Source organism: Podarcis gaigeae (assembly GCF_964106915.1).
Source record: "Podarcis gaigeae genome assembly, chromosome: 11".
Classification (NCBI taxonomy): Eukaryota; Metazoa; Chordata; class Lepidosauria; order Squamata; family Lacertidae; genus Podarcis; species Podarcis gaigeae.
In genome coordinates this window covers 28,230,836-28,248,139 of record NC_139687.1, presented here as the reverse complement: position 1 = coordinate 28,248,139, position 17,304 = coordinate 28,230,836, and the positions used below count along the sequence as shown (strand labels likewise).

Below are 17,304 nucleotides of genomic sequence, written 5' to 3'. Positions count from 1 at the left end.
ACAGTGTGATTTGATTAATCAACAGCTACAACAAGTAGTTTTCTGTTGGAGCCCCTCCTCACCACCCCATGTTTCTCCAGGAATCATCCCTAAACTCCCGTCCCAGTTCTTTTTAAAGGGAATTCATGCAAATTACTAGGACTGTTATAATAGGATTAGGTTTATTGAAAGAAAAATGCAGGAGGATTTTTATATCCTTTTCTATCTGATGTGGTATAACAAACTGCACACACACAACCTGCACATACTTGTGAAGTTCCCCTCCATTCAGAGAGTTTGGTAACCAAGACTTATATCTTGATTACCTTGAATCACCACATAATTATCTCTGCCGATGAGAGTGTCAGCAATCAACAACTAGTCTGCCATCACTCCTCCCCAGAAGACCCGCATTTCCCCTCCATTCAGATAGTCATGCTGACTTAAGAGTCTGGGTGAAGGAGCAGGGGACATCAGGGGCAGAGCTACTCAGATCTGCTCCTTGCTCCCATGTTGATGTGCATATAAGAAAGGGAAAGTTCCTTGAAATTATAATATGATGCAGTGCTGACTCTGCATGCTAAAATGTATATACATATTTTATTACACTTGAGAATGGGAGGGAAGGAAGCATTTTGAGAGCGGGCTGACTGGGTGACACATATAAACACTGGCATATATATTGCTTGGTTTTGCACTGTTTGGGATTAGTCTCAAAACTGATATACTCTTTAGCACAATATGATTTCCCTAGATGAGCAGCAGTGAATACAATCAATGGAAAAAATATTGCATAAAAAATGTTTACTATAAAATCATTAATAGTAGTAACAATAATATACAATAAGAACAAGAAATTACAATATTAGTATACTGACATTGACATAGAACTACTTTAACCATTGTCTGAAATTTTTGTTTTCTACAATGTTTATTTTCTAACTGTTGCATTTCATAGTCCTCTGCACAATATATAAATATTTAATTTTGCATCATTATTTTGCTAGCTCCATATAATAGAAAATTTGATACTATTTAAGACTTCTTCCTTCTAAGACATCATATATATCATTCAATGTATATTCGAGGTATTTTATAAGTTCTTCTGAGTCTTTTTCTAAATAGCTAGTTATAATACTTCCTACCCAATCATCAAACATGTTATATCCAACTCCGAAACCATCTGGCACGACTGGTCCAAACCCACCATGATTAATTGCTTCACTGCCTAATGTACTAGTTGAAATTATAATATGGTTTATATTTTTGTAGGCTGGGTCATTATAAATATCAGGCATACGTCCACCTCTGCGCTGGACGAGGTACTTCAAGGCAAATAAATGGCGATCAAATCCTTGGCCTGGATTTAAAGAAAAGGGCAAATGCATAGTGTAAGTATTAAAACAACAACAGGGCTTACAGATCCTGCCTACTAAAAGAGGCCACAAATACTTGAAACCCACATGAATGACCAAAAGCTCAGGTGAAAAGGAAAGCTAGCTATGTTCACTAATTTCAAGCGGTCTGCCCTGATTATGACTACCCTTGGATACAACCTACTGTACAGAAAATGAGCTAGAGCATTTTGATTATGTACTTAGTAAATATAATTTTCCATTCTAGTTATATGAAATAGAAAACACTATTTACACATGATTTTGTGAAAAACACCTCCATTAAGTGATAGCTTTTAAACAGCTTCAAGCAGTTTCTTCTATCATTGATGCCATTCCTGATTTTTATCATATTTTCCTGTTATCCTGGAATGACCTGCAACTTTGTCTAATGATGCCAGACAGCTAGACACCCATGAGTATCCCCAAAGATACACTGAAATGTCTCCCCACTAAGCATAACCATACGTCATCTTACTAGGGGGTGTATGGCCACATTTGGTGTAGCATGACATGCATGTGCCTACCTTCCTCCTGATCTTCTGTGCTATATCTCTTCTCTGTTGGTTAGAGCATGGTGCTGATAAAGCCAAGGTTGCAATTATGGTCCCCGTATGGGACAGCTGCATAGTCCTTTATTACAGGGGGTTGGTCCCTTCCAACTCTACAGTTCTGTGATTCTCCCACACAACTGAGCGCAAGAATCTGAAAGCGTTTATTTTTTTCTCTTAGATACAACTTTTCATTGTGTGGTTTAGCACTAATTGGTCTCAACAAACCAGCTACATAATCTATTATTTCAAGTTGGTATATTTAATGGTGAACTATGGTCTGTGGTTTAGATGAAAAAAGGCAAATTTAAGCTTCTAAGCGCCTCCAGGCTACAGGAGGAAATAAGAGGGGAAAGCATGTAAACCTGGAAGGAAGGTAGGCTCATAAATGCCATCCTAAAACACTATTTAGCATGGCATCTGAATGTCTATGACTGTTAGGAAATATGCCGAATTTTAGAACATTCCTGTTTCATAGAGTATTTATTTTATTTAAGGCTGTGTTTGATCGTCTAGCAATCTCAGGAGAGTACACTGAAACAAATAAACAGACTTCAAATTACAGGGCAGATAAAAACGAACCGCACCAAGTACAATAGTAATTAAAACAAATTCAGATAACCTACATAACTAAGAGAATTGTTTAGCAAATATCTAAGCAATACTGTTTTTAGCTGGTGACAAAAACTCAAATGTTGGTGCTAGCCATATCCTGAAAGGAAGGACCTTCCACACCCGGGGCTCCACAACAGAGGATGCCCTCTCTTAGGCTACCACACAGCAGATGTCATTGAAGTGTTGTAAAACATAACTGGCATCCCTCAATGACCTTAATTTAGGGACAGGACAGTTGTGAATAGACTCTCCTAGTTTCACGAAGTTCCAAAGGACATAAGTAAGCTGCTATCAAGTGAGGTGCTATTACTGTTATGTCAGTGTTTTAAATGTTGAAATATTTTTGTTCTTGTTTTTATGATGTTTTCAGCTTGTATTTTTGTTGTGAACTGCCCTGAGAACTACGGATGAAGGGCGGTATACAAATTTAATAAATAAATAAAATAAATGAATAAAGCTGGCTTTTGAATGATTCAGAATTTTTTATCAGACCAAAAGAGAGAAAAGCCCTAATGCTGTGTCACTGGGGTGATGCTACCTACCAAGTTCTGCTAGAATAACAAAAGATACAAGATTTTAGAATGCAGACACCGTAAAGAATAGATGTTGCTGGTGGGTTTAATACAAATAGCTCCTCTAGGGGGACAGAACTGGACCTATAATAACCAAAATGCAAATAGCTCTTGATAATTGCAAATCTAGCCAATTTTGAATTACAGAGAATCCTTCAAAGAAGAGACTTTTTTAAAAGTCACATATCTTCATTTCAACATGTTTTGTACTCTTCATTTAGAGAGTTTTTATTTTAAAAGGCATGTGGTGAGAGGTTAACATTATAAATATCCTAGAGAAAGGGCATTTTTCTCCTCATAAGAACCAGTATGGTGTAGTGATCAGATCAGGGCTAAGGCCACAGGAGTTCAAAGCCCCATTCAGCCATAAATCTCAGGCTAGTCACAAAGGCTGCTGCAATCTTTTGCACTGTTACCTAGTAATAAGTAAGTCCCATTGAATTCAATTAACTTAATCTTGAGCAGACATGGATAGGATTGTGCTGTCAATCTGTCAGCCTAACTTACCTCACAGGGTTGTTGTGAGGATAAAATGGGCATGGGAGAATGACGTGTAATGCCTTGAGCTCCTCATAGGAGGGATATATAAATGAAATAAAGTATGAAAAATATCACTGCACTATCTATCTCTCAGCAAGGTCCTTAGTTAAATGAAGAAAAGCCAGAATGAATGTATCTCCATGTGAAAACTCCTAGGAAACATTACCCTTTCTGTAAGACAAGTCAAACAACAGAAATCCAATATGTATGAGAAAATGTTGAAAAGACCTAACCTAATGTAGCCTCCAGCTGCAAGCGTCTATGATACTTCGAACATTCGTCAATCATGTTTCTCATATCTTCAGTGCTATGCTTCCCTCGTTGATCAATAAATGCAACTGTACATTTTTTTGTGTACACAGATGTTGGTCGAATTGTTTCAGTGCGACCATGCTTAAAAGCTGCAGTACTACATGCTTCGTAAGAAGGAAGAAGTTTTCCATACAGGTGATAGACAGCCATCTGACATGCAAGCTGAAACACAGCATCAGGGCTCAAATTTTGATTTATTAAATATTGTTTTCCAAACTTTTTATACTTAAGCGTTCTAACACAGAACGTTCCCCTTTTTTGATCAAATTTCTGACGTGCAGCACTTATAGCAGATGTTATTGTGTGATCCATATTAAATTCAAGCTTGTCACATGATGTAACAAATAGAGCTGGACTGGCTTGTGGTATAAGAGCTGGGTGCTCTGTGCTGTCTCTATAGACTTCATTAATAAAACGCAGAATTGCAATTCCATCTCCCCAAGAGTGTTCAAAATTTATTCCTGCAGTACCATCACTAGTGACAATCAGACTAAAAGATTTGTCAAACCAGCGATTGAAACCATATCCATGAAGAAAACAATGAGTGAGTTCAAGTTCATTTTGGGGGGAAGCTCTATCTAAGCAAAGACAAAATACGGCACTGTCAATTTTCTTGAGGTTTTCTTCGTTACCTTTTTGAACAAGTTCCTGTCTTAGTGTTGCCCAGGTATTTCTATCTTCAGTTGTCAGGTAGCAAAGTTCAAACTTAGGCAACCGATCAGCATCGTGTATTATTTGTGTTAAATGAGCCAGGATTTCAGATGGGTGTAGAATGTTACCAAAAGCATCCAATACTTCAAAAACATAGAGATGTCCATTTCTCATCACCAACAAATGTCTTGCAAACTCACTTGTGAACAATGCATCTTTGCTTAAATTAGGAATTCTGGTGCTGTTGAAGAGTGACTTATATTGTGACATGTCTAAAGGATATGCATTCACCAAATACGCTCCATACCAGGATATACTAGGTGGAAGAATACGGATAAAATGTTTGAATACTTTACTCTGACCCCATTTGCGATTGACATAATATATATCTGGCCGCAAATAGTTATTCTTCAGGCTGTTAAGAAATTTTAACGATGATACAACCAGATTTGTTGCTCTCACTATTTGCCTGTTGTATTCCGGTTTTGGGTCAGGATTTAAAGTAATGAAAGGGTTGTAGTTTAAAACAATTGGATCTCTTGCAGAAAGATACATATCATACCAGGGCCCTACAAAAACAAAACAAAAAATCCAGTTAATAAAATGCACATTTGTCTCTTTGATATATCAAAGATAGTTGCACAATCAAATCCAAGAGGTCACCAGTGTGGATAACAATCACTGTCACATGTGCCATTAAAGAAAAAAGTCTACCCTAAGAAAGTTGAGGTCTTACCCAAATAAGAACAGTTTTGGTCACACACACCCCCCTCAAAAAAGATATTGTAGAGCTGGAAGATGTGCAGTTCACAAAACGATCAAGGGGCTGGAGCAACTTCCCTAGGCAGAAGATTTTTGTTGGTTTATTTTTTAGCTTAGAAAAAAAGCAGGCATAAGGGAACATGATAGACATGTACAAATGTATGTGTGGTGTTGAAAAATTCAATACCCTAGAGTAATCAGTTGAAGCTGAATTTCAGGGAGATTCAGGACAGAGAAATAGAAATAACGTATTTCATGCAGGGTATTGGTAAACTATGGAATTTTGTTACCATGTAATGTAGTGATGGCTGACAACTTAATCAGCTCTACAGGGGGATTAGATGAATTTATGGAGGATAAACCTATCAATGATGGCTATATATTCCCTCCAATATCAGAAGTATGCCTCTAAATGCTAGTTGCTGGGAATCTTAAGTGGGAGAGTGCTATTGTGCTTATGTCCTGCTTATGGGATTCCCATAGATATTTACTTAGTCAACAGCAACAGAGTGCTTAACTATACCGGCTTTTGGTCTGATCCAATAAGCTCTTCTTATATTGGTCAATATTTATTCACCTAATACTAACAGAATATGTGTATTCATTAAGCTAGAGGTAAATGGTAAAGGGACCCCTGACAATTAAGTCCAGTCGTGAGCGACTCTGGGGTTGCAGCACTCATCTCGCTTTAAAGGCTGAGGGAGCCAGCGTTTGTCTGCTTCCGCAGACAGTTTTTCCAGGTCATGTGGCCAGCATGACTAAGCCATTTCTGGCGAAACCAGAGCAGTGCACAGAAAAGATGTTTATCTTCCAGCCGAAGCAGTACCTATTTATCTACTTGCACTGTGTGCTTTCAAACTGCTAGACTTGGCAGGAATTCATTAAGCTAATGAATACTAAATAAGGATATTATCTGGAGAATATGCAACACAGAGACTTGGCTGTTCCAAAACTTGAAACAAAACCAGTGATTTAAGAACTTTGAAAAACGCTGAAGATAACATTTAATTTTTTTGTGGAGAGTAATAGAAGTCAAGACTATATATGCTTCTGAGGACCAAAAGATACAGGATAATGTGTAGTCTACCAGACAGAAAGTTTCAGCAGAGGTACAGAGTTCATTCAGCTGACCATTTTGAGTGCTTTGTTTTTCTGTTTGGATTGTGTTTTGTCTGCAATTTGAAAATGGAAAGTGATCCTGTGACAATTCTGTTATTCACCTAGATATCATGAGTGAACTAGCCATTGTGCAATCAACTTTTTAAGTTTTGGGATAGAGCATTCAACTGCAGTCTCCACATGAAGTGGAATTCTTACATGACTACTTTATCACAAACATATAATCTGGTGGGGGAAAACAATCCTCACATAATGAGAGAGCATGGTTGTTGAAAAACAATTCCTAAACTGTCTCTGGAATAAACATCAATAATAGTAAGAAAGTTCATGGGCATTTTTTTAATTGCAAGAATATTAAAAACCAACCTGCTATATAACTTGTATGCTTATTAAGTCTATCATGTTCCAGAAGATCACGGTGTATTAACCTCCCTTCTCCAGCTTCAAACTTTCTAGCAATTTTTTCAGTATTTCTAGAAATTGAAAAAGTGTTACTCATCTTAGCACTGGATTTTAATAGTATTTATTATAATAAATTATAATATTTAGTTAATATAATTCCCTTTTATGTGACACATATATGCAATATATAGTGCCACCCTTACACACCTGGACATTAATGTAGGTTGTGCAGGAGCAGTGTTTCAACGAATCACACATTAAATAAACATTATATGAAATTAATGGATGAAGTAAATATGACTCTGAAAAGAGTCAAGTCAGGTGTGCTCCTTAATCAAAGTCAAGGCTAACAAATATTGTAAATAGAAATTGTTGTAATTCCAGGCTTGGAGTTTTTGAGGAAGTAAATGTTTATATGAATTCTATTTAGGAGTCCATAAAGACAGTTTGCTATGACAGGTCTTCTTGAACTTGCTGCATGAATCATTTACCTGGATTATCAACACAAATTCCAGGTCCCCTATGGTGTCTACAAATTCCAGAGAACTCAGAAGAGTCTTCCACTGTGCATGTGGAAAGAACCTGAGGTGGGACTGGTCTCTCTTATCAGGGGCCTTAGCAGCTAGGTTTTAGAGAAGCAGAAGCAGCAAAAGGACTTGGGCTGTTTCTGCCACCTCTCAGACCCAGTATGAAGTCACACCAGAACCTCTCTCCCCGGTTCCTTCAGCAAAAGAAGGCAGAAGAAGCAGAAGTCCATCCCTAGTAGATTGTGTCACTTCTGATTCTCCAAAGCTGAGCAGGAAGTGAGTGGTGGAGCATACCACTCCCTTGCATAATCTGCACACACCAAAAAATTTGAGGGAAGGAGGAGAGGAAGTGCACTGCCAACTAAAAACAAGGTCTGGACCCCATTTATCAGTGAAACAGCACCATCAACATACACGTCCCAAGTAAGTGTGCAAAGGATTGCATCTTAGATTGTTTTCATTCAGCTAGGGATGCAAACTATGTTTTTAAGTCAAAGGTTTCACAGAAATTGTGGTTTCTGAGGAGCGGGAAGTGGCACCATACATTTTTCTGGGAAGGAGTTACCAGTAAATATAAGAAGCTATTTTACATTGAGTCAGAGAATATGTCCAGCTGGCTCAGGCTGTGTATACACAAGAGCCACTGAAGACTGTGTAGTTGTTTTTTTCTACATAGTCCACACACAATCTAGATCTTTTTTTATTTTTTGGGCACCCCCAAAAAGTGCTTCTTGAGAAATTGGTTCCATTTTCAAAAAGGAAAGCTCATTGCAGATTGATTCTGCATTACCCCACAATGGGTCCATTTGAAAAAAGGCCCTCTGCATGGTTCCCTGTAATCTCACTTCTCGCAGTGTGAGGACCGCCAGAAGGGCCTTGGGCTGAACAATGGGGGTGGTGACGTTCCTTCAGGAATACAGGGCTGAGGCCATTTAGGGCTTTAAATGTCAGCACCAGCACTTTGAATTGTGCTCGGAAATGTACTGGGAGCCAATGTAGCTTTTCAGGACAGGTGTTATGTGGTTTCAGCAGCTGCTCCCAGTCACCAATCTAGCTGCCGCATTCTGGATTAACTGTAGTTCCGAGTCACCATCAAATGTAGCCCCACGTAGAGCGCATCAAAGTAGTCCAAGTGGGAGATAACCAGCGCATCAAGACTGAAAGCAGCATGTTGAGGACAGGCATTAACAATACTTGATCGAGAAAAGTTACATTTTTGTGCTACAAATGGGTTAGTGTGTACACAGCCTCTGTCTTATTTCTACACTAACTAATAGCATCTCTGCAGGGTTTCAGACAAGATGCTGAAGATTGAAGCTGGGACAATCAGTATGCCAAGCATGTACTGTGCTACAGCTCTTCCTATTGGCAAGGAGCACCAATAGAAAACACATACAGAGCCATGCAAGAGAGTAGTTGTTTAAGCAGCTGCTGGTGATAGAGCTGGAGAGCAAATGTTAATTTTTGTGTTTACATTTGACATATTGAAATAATTGCAAGTGTCATTTCTTGTACCTGTACTCTTCTTCATTCAATAGTGGCTTCTGGGCAGCTAAATATCTATTAATAGTATCCTCCAGTTTTGGAATAGGCAATCTACAAATGGATATTGACAAATTATAGATCCGGCACATAAATCCTCAGAGATTACTACCTCCCCTTCAATATACCAGCCCACCTGTTCATTCTTATTTAAATTAATAATTTATGGCACATAGACACATAATTTATAGATTACCTGGAATGGGGGAGAATAAATACTCTTTTAATTTGCAAAGCCTTTGTTGCCTGATCACCCAGAGGTGATTCTTACTTGCCACAAGTATTATTTTAAAAAATTAAAGACAACTTAAATAATGAAGACACCAAAGCCTCTTATCTACAAATGTTAAAAACAGTAAGAGTGGAAAGACTACTAGTTCTATTTCCACAAGGATACATTCACACAGAATCTTTATGCGTTCTAAGATTTAAAGGATATAATGCACAATGAAAATCAGAGGAAGCGAAATAAATCACATATCAGGGACCCCCTACAGTAGCAAACCAGCAGTGCCTCACTCATACTGATTTATATCTGCAATGTCAGCAGGTGAGGACCAGTATGAGCTATCCCCATGCTCACAGAAACATGCATGCAGATACACAACAGAATTTTGTCCTGTGAGGATCAGAAGCTCTGAAACACTTGTCTCCTACAAAAAGCATCTTATTTCAAGCAGCTTAATGCTTCCTACAATCCTGCAGTATAATCAGGATGGTTAAACAGTTATTAAATGCTGCACACTTTCCACCTGTGCACTACATCCATTTATGGATTGTGAGCAGCCATTGAACAGGGTGCAACTATTCCAGTTAAACTAGACATATTAAGGCATAATTAGTCTTAATTTATGTTTAGGTTTCCCAGGAAAACTGATATGAGATTAGTTTTAATAGAACAAATGTTAGGTGGACAGATGTGCACACAATGTCAATAAATATTATTTATAAATCAATCAATGAAGGAATCTTTCTCAGGTCCTCCTTCTGCCCAGGACATGCATGAGCACATCGGCTGCAGTTTGTAAGTGTGTTGTGCAAATGCTCCCTGCACTCCTCCAGAAGCTGGAAACAGGCTAGTTTAACCTCTGGTTTGCTAGTGAAACTGAATTACAGTGTCAAAAAATGATGCACATCTAAAAAGTGTGTCACCAACATGAAAAGCTTGGAAAGCTCTGGACTTTGCTAACGTCCCTTATCAGTATTGCATCTCTGCATGGTGTACCCACAATGGACCCTAGTGTTAAGATGGCATGCACAAAAAGAGTCTTGTGGTGCCTTGACGCCTAAGAGCGCAATCCTATCTGTTTACCAGAAAATGTACTTCCACAAAGCTCAACCAACTTGCCCTAAAGTAAGTGGCCATAGGATCGCAACCCAATATTCTGCACAGCCTAAGTTTCTGCAGACGGTAACTGCATTAGTATTTAAGGCGACAGCTTTTAAAAATGGTCCTGAGACGACTCACAATGCAAACGTACAACGCGGTCAAATAAATCTTACTTATATTTTGCACTTCAGGGTGGAAGGAGGAGCTCACTCAAGTAGGATCAGCCCCAAGCACTCTGCCCAACAAGCGGGCCGGCTTTCACTTGAGGTGTCTTGTTGCGTTTGCTCTTAAGTGCAAACTACTGTGCATATATAACCTCTGTGGGAACGAGTGGCTTTTTGGGAAGAGCAGGAGGAGGAAGAAGAAAGCACGAGGGACCTGCTCGCCTTCCCGCTTCCTCCTCAGCTCCTCTTTCTTCCTCACCCCCCCCCCGCAAGCCTGGAGCAACGGCGACGCGGGGGAACCTGGGCAAGCTGGGCTGGAAGTGCATGGTAGGAATGGTGCTCCGGTGCACGAAGTGATGGTCCGTGTCCTGCTCCGACACGATGCCTTCCAGCTGCCCCACGGTCCTCCAGTAGCGGCGGCTCCTGGCCGCGCTGCTCCACAGGGCCGCGACGCCCCACCGTGGCCTCGCTCGGTGCATGTCACGTTGAAAAGGAGGGGGGGTGACAGAGCAGGCGCCAACCGATCCTCGCCGGCACGCGCTTCTTAGAATGGCGGCAAACGGCCGCGGCGGGTGGGGGCGGGGGCCGCTCGGGCGGTAACCAGGGCAACGCGAGGGAGCGCGAGAGGCCGTTGCTCTTCTGCAGAGGCGGCGCGGGCGAGCGCTGAGGCGGCCTTGTTTTTTGAGTCTCCCTCATGGCCCCCTCGTTTCGTGCTCTCTTCTTCTTCTTGTTCTTCTGGTCGGGGGTGGGGTGGGGGTAGAGCTTCTCCCCCGCCTCATATTTTATTCCACCTCGGTCGGTGTATGTTTCTAGGTCACCCGTTTTACCTTGCAGTGCCGGATTTACGGATAAGCTAAACAAGCTATAGCTTTAAAAATTTAAAGAAAACAACAACAACTGGATGTAAATTTCCAAAATAGAAGATAAAAAACAAATAAAATAAAACCTACATACAGCAACAGTGTTTTGTGTTGTGTAGGCTCCTATGATGTAAGTAATGGGCCCCGCCTTCTAGCCTGCTCCCTAAAATATCACTGGTTTGCTCGTTTCTATATATAGGGTTGTATTTCACTATTAATATACTTCTTTTTAATTGCATCTCAGTTCAACAATTACTTTGATAAAATACAAATTTTGTTATGTGCTTTAGATAAATGGTTATGTGCTTTAGATACCTATTAGGTCGATAAATTACCATATAGCATATATTCAACACAAAAAACAGCGACAATTTGTTGTTGTCAAAGGACAGCTGGATATATAAAGGGCCCCATTACCTCCAGTAGTTTAGGGCCTCATCAAACCTAAATCTGGCCCAGAGTGGGACCCATTTTATGTAAGAAGGTGCGAAATAAATGACTCGGAAGCGCTGCTTCCCCACACCTAAAACCAGTTTTCCAACATAAGGGCAAACCTTGTTATTTTAAGGAGCAGCAAGCAAAAGTATTGAAACCCCCGCGATCGGCCTAATGAAGCATGCTGAGAATAGTTCCACAGTATAAATAAGGTCACTCGTATTTTTTAAGGTGTAAATACATTTGCAGCCTCAAAGAGAAGACTCATGGGCATAGCCAAAGGGGGTGGGCAGGGTGGCAGCTGCCCCCCCCAGCAATAAAAAACAATAAAAATACTCCCCCCCCCAACAAAAGCCTGCCCTCCCCCAACAAAAATCCTGGCTACGTCCTTGTCTGCAGACCGTATGTTTTTATAGGAATTAATTGCATATTTTATTTTGGAAAGCAACACATTGCACAACCCAGAAGTAGTATTTCAATGCCTCCTGCCTTCGCTGCATTTATTAAGGATTAAAAACAAAGCAAACAGGAAGGCTCATCTCATGTGTTTTGTGTATCAACTATATGTAGGTAAAGCTACAAGCTAGGCACACAGTTTTAGAAACCACAGATCTGCAATTTTGACAAAGCGTTTGCCAAACACTTCTGAGAAACGCGACCTGATGGAATTAGCAATAGTAATTCTAGACATATGCCAACAGATCCAGCAGTGTTAGCAAAAAAGGGAGAACTTCTGGCTGTACATGCTGGACACATTAACACCACATGACCTCAGCCTAGTGGGTGGTACCAGCACCTTTGAGGGAATGAAGGCTTTCTGAGCATCCTCAAAGGTCTCTTAACTACCACCTGTGAAACAGCATCATTTTTATCAGAGCAGCTGATGAAGGTGGAAGCCAAAACGTTTTACTGTAAATAAGATTTCTATTTAGTCCTTGTAATAAATATGTGCTACAAGATCCAGAGCAAACTTGTCTGAAGTGCTCTTTGTTGCTTTTACTCTCCCGCTCCCCATATTTGGTAGCCATACGTGATATCCAACTAAGTTCTGCTCAGAGTTAACCCATTTAAAGTAATGCCTAAGCCATGTCAATTACTTCTAATAGATCTACTCTTGAGTATAACAGACATTGGCGACAGCCCATATTGTTGCATCCATCTAAGTAAAAGTCCATTGCTTTCGATGGGTCTGCAACTTAAGTTGGAGGCCATGCATATTCTGTTAATATTATTACTGTTAAGAATTCCTTTTTTATATAGCGAAATTGATTTGCAGTGGCATTGCTAGGAGCAGGGTTTTTTTAAAATTAAGAGCCTCATAAAATACCTATTTCTCTTTTAGAAAGGTAACAGACATAGTGAACAAATTCTTACTGAACAAAAGATACTTTATTTAGAGGCCACTCCTTTAAAAAAAATCATGTATATTTACAATCAAATATAAGATGCAATTTAACCTTCCTATTAATAACAAAGCAGGATGCAGCATCTGAAACGCCTTTTCCCCCAAAACAATGTCACTGTTGTGCCAGTGAAAGGTCTGAAAGCAAATGTTTCAAATTGAGGGCATTTCTTTCTTGAGTGTTGACGCCTCTGCCCCAGCTCGGGCTGCCCGCCTTCCCGCATTTGGGAATGACTGGAAGTGGATTGGCTGCCAGTGAGCTCATGTATTTATGGATCTCTTTCCCGCTAGTAGCAGCAACAGCAATGCTGCTGTTCCCAACGCCACACTTTGTTTTTCTCTCTCCCTCTGCTGACCTGACCGTATTATGTTGGCTCTGCAGAAATGTCGAGCCGCTCTTCCCTTTGCCGGTGCTAATACCCTTTGTTGGTAGGGTTTACTGACGTCACGAGGCAAATGGCTGAGCTCGAAGCTGGGAGCTGCTGAGTTTACGTGCCGGTTTCACCTTCGGCAGCAGCGAGCTGTTGTCACAGAGAGCTAAGGCTCATTTTCCACTTGCAGAGAAGGGATTGCTGAATAGGAGGAGGACGGTGGCGGAAGGACCCCACAGCCGTCGACGGGGTGAATGAAACAACCTCAGGAAATGGAGAAAGAATAAACCCAAGCAGCTTTGGATTTATAATGCAAGCAGCTTTTGCAGGATCCATAGTCACCTTGCTCTCCTGCTTTTGGATTTAAGATCATGTACGTGGGTTGTGTTATTTGTTCCTTGAGTGTTTCCTGTCTCTGGCAAAAACAACAACAAAAAAACCCGTGTGCCTTGAGAAAATAATCATGATTCTTGTCGTCACTTGAAAAACATCATTTGCTTTCCCCCCTCTTCTCCCTTTCCCACATTCTTTTCATTTTGTCATAATAGATGTTTGATACCAGCAGATTAAAAACATTGTTTATTTGTAGGTCCGTTCACGTTGTAGCTTTTGGAAATGAAAGAGGTGGCTTTTCCGAGGATGATCAGCAGAGGAGTCTGATTTGGACCTATCTTGGGAGAAGTGCTCTGGTTTCAGAGACTGACAGCAGCTTGTTGTTAAACTCTGCCAACTATGTTAGAAATCCTGCATTCACCGAATATCAAGCCTGTGTGTTTGGAAATGTCAGATTGGTGGTACATGACTGTCCTCTCTGGGTAAGAGACTGTAATATGAAATTAACAGAGCCATCTTAAATGTATTTACACAGGTGTCTAATTAAGTTCCAAGGGGTTTACATCCTTGTAATTATGCTAATATTGTAGCTTTTCAGTGCAATCCTAATCATGTCTTCTGAAGTAAGTCCTATTGAATTCAGTGGGGCTTACTCCCAGGTAAGTGGAATTAGGATTGCTGCCTTAGTTTGGTCAACTTCTAAAGCAGTATAAGGTTATTAGAATATAGCTTCATAGAAAAAGAGAACTGAAAATACTATCTTCTGTAAATTACTGCCATTTGAATAAGTTCATTCCTTGAAGAAATGTGAAAAGATCAAATGAAACAGGACCATCACCTGCTGTTCTGATATGGAAGTCATGTGTTTCAGAGAATAAACACATATTGGAGGGTTGAAAAACTGTATTAATGCAGACATTTAGCTGGAACTTTTAGAACAGTAAAGCAGTTTATGCAACTAATTTTCTATGAGGCTTTCACCTTTGAATTTGATTGACAGTTGCATGATTACAAAGTTTTGAAAAGAGTACATGTTCTGTTATTTATTTTTGTAATAAGTTGACCATATACCAATTTGGCTCTTAATAGTGTTTCTGGAGTTAGTGATAAAGTCACTTATCAGGAATCATATTTATAACTTTTTGATAAGACCTTGGGTAAATTATATTGGGTCAACTTATGGTTCTGTTAGTAAATTTCATTTATTTTCACTTAAATAGATTTCCTCCCTACCCTCAATCCTTGTATGCAACATCTTCATTTACAGATATTCTATAAAAAAATCATGGCTTCCCAACCACACTTGGGCTGCATCGAAAGCACCACCATTTTTGGAGTGTTTGTGTATGCATTTAATAGGAACAATGTAATGTGAGTAAAATGAAAGAGAGGGACAGAAATACAGACATATGCAGTTTAAAATTTAAACATGGGGACCAGGTCTGAAATGGCTGAAGACTATGGTTCTTTAGAAATTCCTAAATGTTTTGAGATGGCGTACGTCAAGGAAAATCTTTTGAGTGACTGAACGGTTGGTTATTTTGGAGTTGACTAGTATCTAAAGATGCGACATACAGTAGATTGTTAACAAGAATCTATTCCCTGAAATTATCTGATGGATGTGGACCACATTCTTTGGGCCTTTTCCAAAAAGCAGCTTATAATTTTGATACCCACCCTCTCTAGTGCCATTATATTTGCAATCCCTTGGAATGGAAGATGGGTAATCTTGTTGCTGAGCAATAGCCATTTTCAACATATTGGGATAGGTGTATAGCAGAAGTGCATAGTATCTGAAGAGAGTATATGGAAACCAGGAAAAACAAAAAATAATTTAAATGACAGGGCATTTAAAGTACAAAGTGGCACAGGTAGAGTGAGGAGTTACTATTGTGTTACTCTTCACTACATTGTTGTTGTAAGTATTATTAAGTAGTGAAACTATGATCATATAACTTCAGTGCAATAGTTGCTGTTGTAGGGGAGAATTGAATTTTCATAGTAACTCAGTAATGAAGTTTATTTTAGGGAACATTCAAATCCGTGAACTGGTGCAGTAGACGAAAAAGGTCCCCTGTATCCCTGGCATATGCATGCCATGTGCCCAAAACAATATCGTTTAGGAAGAACTTTTGTTGTGTTAAAAATCCTATCACTTAAGATAATTCTGGAGACTTTACAGATTTAAAAAGTGAATAATTACAAATAGTGTTAAGATATCTCTTGCCTCATGACAAATCCTGAGGACAATGTTTAAAAATTCATTCTGAACTATTAAATCTAGAATGAATAACATGGTCTGGACCTATACCCACAGTTAAAAACATGAAATAGATTGAACAGCTTCACACAAAGCATTCATAGTTTGTAGTTTTTCTGATCATATGTGCAGAACAGTGATTTAAGATCATTACCCTTTCTCAATCTGAGAGTCATCCGCGACTGCACCTAATGGTCAGGGGTCCCTTTACCATTACCTTTACCCTTGCGGGATGCGGGTGGTGCTGTGGGTTAAACCACAGAGCCTAGGGCTTGCCGATCAGAAGGTCGGCGGTTCGAATCCCCGCGACAGGGTGAGCTCCCATTGCTCAGTCCCTGTTCCTTCCAACCTAGGAGTTCGAAAGCACAAAGTGCAAGTAGATAAATAGGTACCGCTCCAGTGGGAAGGTAAACAGTGTTTCCATGCGCTGCTCTGGTTCTCTAGAAGCGGCTTAGTCATGCTGGCCACCTGACCCAGAAGCTGTACACCGGCTCCCTCGGCCAATAAAGTGAGATGAGCGCCACAACCCCAGAGTCGTCCACGACTGGACCTAATGGTCAGGGGTCCCTTTACCTTTACCCTTTCTCAATCTGTGCTATGCAATGATTAGTATATGCATACATACGTTTGTGTATGGAAACATGCAGAGACAACTGACAGTCAACATTATTGATTCATCTGACCTTGCATTTACTGTCTGGAACATAATGCAATCAAGTTGGGTTACTTCTGCTATTTATTATTAGTGTTGAAAACTGGTATTTTATGCACATCTCAAATTGTTTGACTAAACAGTACATTCCTATATGTGTCTACTTAGAAATAAGCTAACTCTTAGATGTGTAGGTATACAACTGCAGTGTCAGCTTTCTTCAGGCATAGTGTTTTTTGCAGCAACTTATCTGAGCTTTCCAGATAGGTTCTTCTAGACATCAATTCCCTAACTATCATGGCCTAAGAAGTATGTCAAGGTTCCTAATGTGCCTGCAGAAGTCTGGGATTTCAGCATAGCTGCTCTCTAACTGGGCAAATATTTGGTCAACATTTAGAATGTTGGGGTGAAGAATGTACAGAGATATGCCTGTGAATTAACACTTCTCAGTACATTCATTCACTAAACAAGTTTTAATGCATTAATTTTGGTTTTATTAATCTTCCAGATCTTGTTTTCTGTGTCTTCGAT

General features: G+C 39.8%; 2 protein-coding genes across 7 annotated transcripts in view; one reads left to right on the top strand and one right to left on the bottom strand.

Moving 5' to 3' along the window:
• Positions 1-765: 765 nt before the first annotated feature.
• On the bottom strand, positions 766-11,013 carry LOC310826922 (carnitine O-palmitoyltransferase 2, mitochondrial-like). Its single transcript, XM_083702332.1, has 5 exons — positions 10,761-11,013; positions 8,940-9,020; positions 6,862-6,968; positions 3,885-5,183; positions 766-1,339 (listed from the first exon to the last, which is right to left on the bottom strand). The coding sequence occupies exons 1-5, from the start codon at positions 10,937-10,939 to the stop codon at positions 1,011-1,013; spliced, it is 1,995 nt and encodes a 664-aa protein (XP_083558458.1). The 5' UTR covers positions 10,940-11,013; the 3' UTR covers positions 766-1,010.
• The window catches only part of RHOBTB3 (Rho related BTB domain containing 3), a 34,960-nt gene continuing 26,723 nt past the window's right edge, over positions 9,068-17,304 (top strand). For 2 of the 6 annotated variants that reach the window (XR_014556082.1, XM_083702352.1), the window contains exons 1-2: positions 13,454-13,901; positions 14,118-14,343. Coding sequence is in view for 5 of the 6 variants with exons in the window: in XM_083702352.1 (XP_083558478.1) it covers positions 13,900-13,901; positions 14,118-14,343 (228 nt within the window). In the remaining variant the exon portion in view is untranslated. Of the gene's footprint in view, positions 10,788-11,072; positions 11,451-13,453; positions 13,902-14,117; positions 14,344-17,304 lie in introns of those variants that run through there. The other 4 variants (XM_083702356.1, XM_083702355.1, XM_083702354.1 and 1 more) reach the window with 4 other exon arrangements.

Coding starts and splice junctions, on each gene's coding strand:
- LOC310826922 (XM_083702332.1), bottom strand. CDS start 10,939: ATGCACCGAGCGAGGCCACGGTGGGGCGTCGCGGCCCTGTGGAGCAGC. Junction 6,969..8,939: donor TTGAATGAAGAAGAGTACAG/GTACAAGAAATG, acceptor TTCAATTTCTAG/AAATACTGAAAAAATTGCTA. Junction 1,340..3,884: donor GCAGCTGGAGGCTACATTAG/GTTAGGTCTTTT, acceptor CTTTAAATCCAG/GCCAAGGATTTGATCGCCAT.